The sequence below is a fragment of the Montipora foliosa genome, chromosome 1 (assembly GCF_036669935.1).
Source record: "Montipora foliosa isolate CH-2021 chromosome 1, ASM3666993v2, whole genome shotgun sequence".
Taxonomy (NCBI): domain Eukaryota; kingdom Metazoa; phylum Cnidaria; class Anthozoa; order Scleractinia; family Acroporidae; genus Montipora; species Montipora foliosa.
This window is the reverse complement of record NC_090869.1, coordinates 18,913,000-18,920,499: the sequence shown is the minus strand read 5'-3', so window position 1 is coordinate 18,920,499 and position 7,500 is coordinate 18,913,000. Positions and strand designations below refer to the sequence as shown.

The window sequence follows — 7,500 nt, the reverse complement described above, 5'->3', positions numbered from 1 at the left end:
GATGACATTGACTGACGTTTCGACAACCTGAGCGGAAGTCATCTTCAGAGTCAAGTGATTTGTGTAACGTCAGTAGATACTACAGATGTACTAACCAAACAACATATCAAATGAATCATATATTGAACTGCAGATATGAAATTAAGTGAAACCATGATCCTCACAGTTATGAACACAATTTTAGCAATTGCTTAGAGAAGCCTGAAAAATTCTGCACTTCAACATCGCACTGGCATCATGGGGGGATAGGTTCAAACCCCATTGAAGTCCTGAAATTTTCAGGCTTCTCTATGCAATTGCTAAAATTGCGTGCATAACTGCGAGGATCATTATAAGCTTCACTTAAAATGATGCTTTGGTCATTGAGAGATGAAAAGGTTGTCAATTTGGTCTACTGTAACTTTGCAGTTTCTTATCCAGGCTTATTATCGTTTATTCATTGATTTTTAGGAAATGGTCCCAATGCTTTAAGTTTGTCATTTATACTGTGTGGAAATGTGCCATACTACATCCCACGTCAACATCCCAATGCTATTCTTGACCAGAAACTGTGTGAAGATCGCGGAAAGTCATTATTGGATAGTGTAAGTGAATTTATGGTCAATTTTACATAAGTTTTTAACATACAAAGCTTTAATTTGATCTATATATGCTTAAAGTTGTAAAAAACAGCACTTCTCCATACCCCTCAAGAATAATATTATTTGTATTTGGGGCCTTAAACGTGACTTAGCCTTTGTAGACACATTATTAAGGGAGACAGGGATGTTACATCTATTAGGAAGATTACCACACAGAACCTGAAACAATAAAATAATGATCAAATAACTTTGATATTTACCCAGGAAGCTCCACTCACTTGAAAGTTGTTTTCAGGGAGGTTGTGCAACTGATTGAATTGGAATTTAGAGATGTTGGCAAAAGGTCTGCCGGCTAGATTTGCCTGTGAGTGCAAGCTTCATAGTGGCATTCAAATAGTGTTCACTAAGCTCCTTGTTTCTTGCTTTTCAGTTCTTAAGGAGACAGATAAACATAATTGGTTAAGATGTCAACTGCAACCTGAGAGATTTGACAAAGAGTGTCAGAGGTAACCTCCTACACTCTTTGTCAAATCTAGAGGTTGCTGCTCTTTTAAAAGAAAGTTGATGATTATTGTTTACTGTTTTCCTTGAACATTCAAGAGACTGGTCAGGAAAGAACATGGTTGTGGTGCTCTTCTACTTTCCCCTTTCTTGTTTGACTACTTACTATCCTATAGTAACAAGTAAATATTATTACAATTTTTATGACCCTGCGAATGTAAGACTGCTAATATCACCCTTTCTTGCAGTCTTAAACAATACATTACAAACGGCACAGCTCAACAAGATCAGACTGAAAGCGTACTTATTATAATGACTAGCTCCATGTGCGGGCAAGATGAACCAAATCCCGTGCTTTGATTGGTGACCTGAGCGGACAAGATGGAGCTAGCACCACAGCCAGTTCTAATTAGCTGGGAGGTGGTTTTGATGAGAAAACCTGAGTACCCAGAGAAAAACCCTTTTTCATGTTGAGATTGACTGAAAGTCAGTCCATGTACATTTATGACTACAGAGGTAGGGGAAGAGGGTGGGGGGGGGGGGGGGGGGAGGGGATCCACTCCAGACTGACTTCACAAGGAGTAGTACAGCACAGTGTTCACCCAGATGGTCATCCATCCAGATGTTACCCTGTCCAACAGGACTTAATAACAATGGTGAACAGATGGGAATTGGTGTTTTCCTTTGGGCTGATCATGTGCCATATATCAATGCACCTCTTACTAACTGAGATATTAAACAATAAAGTATTTCTGGAATTGCCCCATGTTGGCACACTCAGTACTCAAGCCTACTTTTTAATAACGTGTTCAGTCCCAATAGTGCAACTTACAGAGTTTACTCTGACTGTCTAATTCCAGACGATTTTACTTGCCAATGCCCCCCCTCCCCTCCCCTCGGGGCTGAAAGGGTTAAATGATGGAACATCTGCCAAGTGTTAATGGCTATTGTGATTTGTTTATTCTATTTTGTCTTCATTGAACTATTTACAGGATTTAGAGTATCTTAGTGAAGGCTTGGAAGGACGGTCTTTCAACCCTGTGGCCCTGCTGTTTGACCAGTTGTTACGCCCCAACGCTGACCTTGGAAAGGACCAGGCATCTTGTCTGAAGTGGCACTATAATGGAAGCCGAGCGATGAAACATTTGGTGTTGGGAAGTGGCCCTCCTGGTGGATGCTGGCACAATATGGAGGGTTCGCAGCTAACACTGAGTCTTAACAACTGGTTGGAACTACCAGGTTGCAACTTTCAAGACTGGCTAAGGGCTCACAGGTCTTTAACAGTGAGGAAACCATGCAATCTTGTCACCAATGGTGTTAAAAGTGATGGATACAACTATGATCGTGCCACAACCAGTCATATTGCTCAGTACTACAAGGACTTCGTCACAAATACTAACATTACATCAAATTTTTGGAATGATGCTAAGGTAGTTTCAGTCAAGCGTTTGCTTCAAGGAGATTGCACTGATTGTCGTTGTCGAGCAGCAGATTCTCAGAGAGATGGCTGCTGGGAGATCAGAGGTGTCCGCACCTATGCGGGAATTCATGAAATGTTCGTTGTACATGCATACAATGTTGTTCTTGCTACTGGCAATAGGGTACCAAAGGTCCTTGGTATTTCTGGGGAAAACCTTCCTTTTGTGTACCACAAAATGGATGCCATCGCAAGATACTTAAATGAACTCGCTGATCCACCACTTTCAATGGATCCATGTCTTGTTGTTGGAGCTGGATTGTCAGCAGCTGACTGTGTGCTGGCTGCACGAAACAAAGGGATCCCTGTCATTCACACTGTTCGTAGGCAAGCAAATGATTCAAAAATCATTTACAACCAGCTCCCTGGTGTGGTGTACCCAGAGTATTATAAGGTTGGGCAGATGTTGAAGGGAGAGATGACAACTGCCTATGGCAAAGATAGCATGTACACAGCCTACACTAAGACTAGCCTGGTTGAGATTCGCAAAGACAAGGAGTGCGTTTTGAAGAAGTCAGATGGTACCCTGTTCAAGCAAAAAGTGTCCAGTGTCTTTATCTTGGTCGGTGCAAAGCCAGACCTCTCTTTCCTCCATGGAGTAAAACGACTTGGTGTCAAGGGCTTGAAGCCAGTTGACAGCAAAGAGAACCCTATTGACATAAATCCTTTTACATATGAGTCTGTCAAAGAACCTGGCTTGTTTGCCATTGGGCCACTAATTGGTGACAATTTTGTACGCTTTGGTATTGGCGGAGCATTAGGCATTGCAAATCATTTAATGAAAGAAAATGAATAGTTCCTAATTGTCTAAAATACTCTAAATACCTAAGAACCTTGATATCCACTTAACTGTGTGACACCTCAGGTGTCCTAGGATGCCCCCAGTTAACGAGTAAAATCGTCTGGCGTTAGACAGAGTAAAATCTGTCAAGTGTCACTCCCAGGGGTCAATGGGTTAATGGAGGAGACATAGTTTTTGACTGCTGAGGAGCAGAAAGTTTCAGAATTGAAATTTCAATTATTTGATTCACTCGCAGAACAAAGTCTTTTAAAAAATATCAAAGATTAACATCGGTGGTAGCTGTCTGTTTTGCCTGTAAACATAGTAAATCTATGGAAAATGTGCAAAAGCAGGTGTCTATTGGTACAAAAGTAGGCACTTCGAATGGATCTCATACAAAAATCTTTCTTGGTTGGACAAGGGTGCTGGAAATACTTTCATTTTTAGGTTAAAAAATTGTATTAGCCCTGCATGGATATATATTAATTTCATAGAAAATTGACCTCTCAGACTCCAATCAATAGTTGCCTTGTCTTCTTTGCTTCCTTGAGCAGAAACAAACAGTTGTTGATTACAGGTAGCACTCATTTTTTCTAATCCGGATAAGTTTCAGAGAAGTTAGGCTAAGTTGAATTCAAGAGGGTCTCTGTACATTTCGTCTGGTCGAGGTTGACTAGCTTTTACAGGTTTTTTAACCACGGCCTTCTTTTATCTAAACATTGAAAGCTACCTCAATTAAATCCTTGCCCTTGCTTTTTTTCCTCAAGGCAATTGAAGTTTTTGCTCAAATGAATTTAATTAAAATAATTAAATGAAGCATTTTTTATTTTTTTGGATTGTAGGTTAATTACAGTAAACTAAGTGCTTTTCACCTTGCATTCAAAATAATGTTATGGGGACTTTTAAAGACTGAAAATTATGGTTCAAAATTTTTCATCTTCAGGGTTAATTAATAGGATGTAACTTGTAAGTACATTTTCAGGGACATTATAATACTGTAGAATTGCATAACATGACTGGCAGCCATTTTGAGTTATTGAAACAAAACTAATGACTTAAACTATTTTTGTCAAAATATAATTCAGTTCCAAAAAGATTAGACGTGTGGTTTACCAACAAGGCTGCTTTTTTTGAAAAACCAGTATGGAAGGGTGTATTTAGTATTTTAAAACATGAAGACATGTAATGAAGGAAATAGGTCTATCCCCTAATTTAGGGGACGCTTTTCTGCAGGTACCGGAAAGCATTTTGTTTTTGGTCACTTGGAATTAGTCTTTATTTGGAGTTAGTTTGTTTTCTGTCTTTTGTTTTACTTAGGGTGCATTCTTTTGGGACTATTCAAGTTATTCTTATTCCAGTTTACAAATAACAGAATACATGGAATACCAATTCCACAAAGAACGCATCTGCCAAGTTGGTCCCAAAAGAACATGATTACTGTCTATATTCAGAGTATTGCTATTCCGGAATAGTCCCAAAAGAACGCGCCCTTAATTTCTGCTCCAGTACCTGCAGAAGCTGCCTAATTTAGGCACACAGAGAATAAGCTGTAAAATAGTTCTACCATGGTTGTAAAGGTGACTAAAAATATTAACGTCAAAAAACAAGTGAGACAAACATAGTGGTGTCAAGAAAAATGTGCGTGTAGTCTATCCTTGGACAAATTTTCACAGAACTGAGTCGACTGTAAATGGACAAAGGGACACAGCTTTTGTGTGGATGTGGAGGTTAACCCACTGATTCCTGAACCAAAATTGTCTGGCGTTGGACAAAGCAAATCTGTCAAGTCTCACTCCTAGGAGCCAATGGGTTGTCGTGCCTTCTTTTTTATAAAATAATTAGGATAGTACACACGCACTCATTGATCAATAGCTGTGTTTAGATGAGAGTGTGGAAACACGGCTGTGACATAACACGAATGTTGATTGGTTATGTATTTTCAGATGCACGTTTTGATTGGCTAGTAGGAAATATGAGCATGTATCAAGAAAATGTTTCAATCAAGACATAAAAAAACAGCATTGGTTATGTAGGCAGATGTGCATTTTGATTGGCTGGTAGGAAACATGGGCATGTATCAAGAAAATCTGTTTCAATCAAGACGTGAAAAACACCATTTGTCTCAATATTTTCTCGAATTATCTTTGAGAAATATTTTCTAAAACCAATAGAGGACTTTTTTCCGTGTTTCCATAGCCTCATCTAAACACTCGGGGGATTTGGGAGAATTTTCGACAGTTATGCAAACCCTTGACTGCAACTCGGGTTTGCAGAACTGTCTCGAATTCAGCCATCTTCCCTTCATGTTTAGATGAGGATATGGAAACACAGAAAATGACCTCTATTGTTTAAACAGCCTAGCTGTCTTATTTATTTTGATGTATTTATTGTTTTCTCTATCCCCGCAAAATAATATTGTTGATACAGGGCTGTAACCGTTTTCAGCACCACTAATGTATGTATGTACCGGTATATATAATTTTCTCCTAGTTGACCTTGGATCAGAAAAAAGGAAAATGTAACTCTCAAGCACACTTCACAATGCTTTCATTAATTAAAGAATTCTCAACTTTTGATAGTCTCACTTTTGAGTTGTTCAGGTTGTTTATTTTAAGGAATTCTTTTCGCGCCCGAAAAGCCTTTTGTGAAACTGGCAACCGCTTGAATTGGAAAGTAGAACTTTTAACATGTGTTAAAGCCAACAAAAAGAAAAATGACTGTGAAGTTTGACGACTTAAATCCACTCCGTTCTTCGGATACAAAGGGAATTGTGACACTCTAAGATGGCCCGTAAAGTTTCGGGACTTTCGAGAAACGGGCCCCAGATCCCGATTGTTCAAAGGGTGGATAGCGCTATCTACTGGATAAATTGCTATCCACTGGATAAGTCAATTGGTTTTGCTAGTGTTTATCTGCTGGATAGTGATTTATCCGTTGCATAGCGTTATCCACCTTTTGAACAACCGAGGCCTGACCATTACCATTGAACCAGTCTGTTTCCATATTTTTTCTCTCTCCCAGGAAAACACAAGGTTTTTAAAAAGTGGGATTTAAATTTTTCATCACAACAGTACAATAATTATAGCAAGCAAAATTTAGTTTTAAAATGTTAAAGGTTACTGTTCAAAGTTCACCGATGGAAGACAAGGATTACAAACTTTTACCAAGTGGAGAAGTGTCCAATTTCTCAAGGAAACTATGCCATGTAATAACCAACTTACCTCACTTGCTCAGAACCGTAATGGGGAATAATGGCCCTCAGTAGTTTTTGTACTGACCAAGCTGCACTAGGTCCATACTGCCACGACCTCAGGCCAATATTCCCCAGTACGGCCCTGGTGCTCTGTCAGTAAGAGGTTATTATTTTGTTCATTGTGTCAGAGATATCTCATACAGACTATTATGAAAGACACTTGAAATCAGAAAAAAGAAGTTTGACAATTTTCTTTCATCATTGCAGTTACAAAGGTTACTTTTAGGGAATTTGATGACATCAATATCTTAGCCAACGAATGACTAAAACTAAGCCAGACATAATATTATTTTATTTTGGAATGGAACCACTCTTCAAGCCACATTTGTTAAGATCGTAATTTTTTATGTAATGATCAAATTCAACAATTATATAACTCCTTCCCTTCAATTGTGAGGCAGTAATATCCAAAGGATAAATGGGGTGTGGTTGGATTTGTTGCTGTGGGAGTTTCATATTGCATGTATGGATCAGTTTAGGGGATACAACGGCTGTTAAATTTCACAGTTGTCAACCGTTAGCTCCCTAGAAAGGGACACGGGCAATTTTATCAAATTTGACAACAAGGGGCACCAAGGGGTAAACATTCAATAAGCCACTGATTCTACAGAGCCTAGTAGTTCAAAGTATGGTTAGTGTAGCAAGCAATTTTTAACCACTCAAAGAAGATTTTTGGACGGTGAAATAAAGCAGAATGGAGGGCTGGCAAAATAATGCAACTACACACATCCAAAACACAAAAGTGAGGTTTAGAGCACTCTACATGTAATTCTGGCAGAAGTGCTTGATACCTTTCTCCAGGGACAAGTAACTAAATTTCTTCCAAATAAACTGCACTACATGGATGAAAAACATTAACTTATTGTGGAGTGGATCATCCCTAGCTATTTGAAAAAAAGATGCAAAC

At 38.8% G+C, this 7,500-nt stretch overlaps 2 protein-coding genes across 5 annotated transcripts in view; one reads left to right on the top strand and one right to left on the bottom strand.

Moving 5' to 3' along the window:
- Positions 1 to 5,914, top strand: part of LOC137992113 (oxidative stress-induced growth inhibitor 1-like) — a 23,816-nt gene extending 17,902 nt beyond the window's left edge. For all 4 annotated transcript variants that reach the window (XM_068837254.1, XM_068837246.1, XM_068837238.1 and 1 more), the window contains exons 3-4: positions 451 to 584; positions 2,075 to 5,914. In XM_068837254.1, coding sequence (XP_068693355.1) covers positions 451 to 584; positions 2,075 to 3,355 — 1,415 coding nt within the window. In that variant the 3' untranslated portion in view covers positions 3,356 to 5,914. The remainder of the gene's footprint in view (positions 1 to 450; positions 585 to 2,074) is intronic.
- A 1,475-nt stretch (positions 5,915 to 7,389) lies between these two features.
- Positions 7,390 to 7,500, bottom strand: part of LOC137992137 (eukaryotic translation initiation factor 2 subunit 2-like) — a 14,553-nt gene continuing 14,442 nt past the window's right edge. The window contains exon 10 of the mRNA XM_068837273.1: positions 7,390 to 7,500. This exon is cut by the window's right edge and continues 2,012 nt beyond it. The gene's annotated coding sequence lies outside the window, so the exon portion shown is untranslated.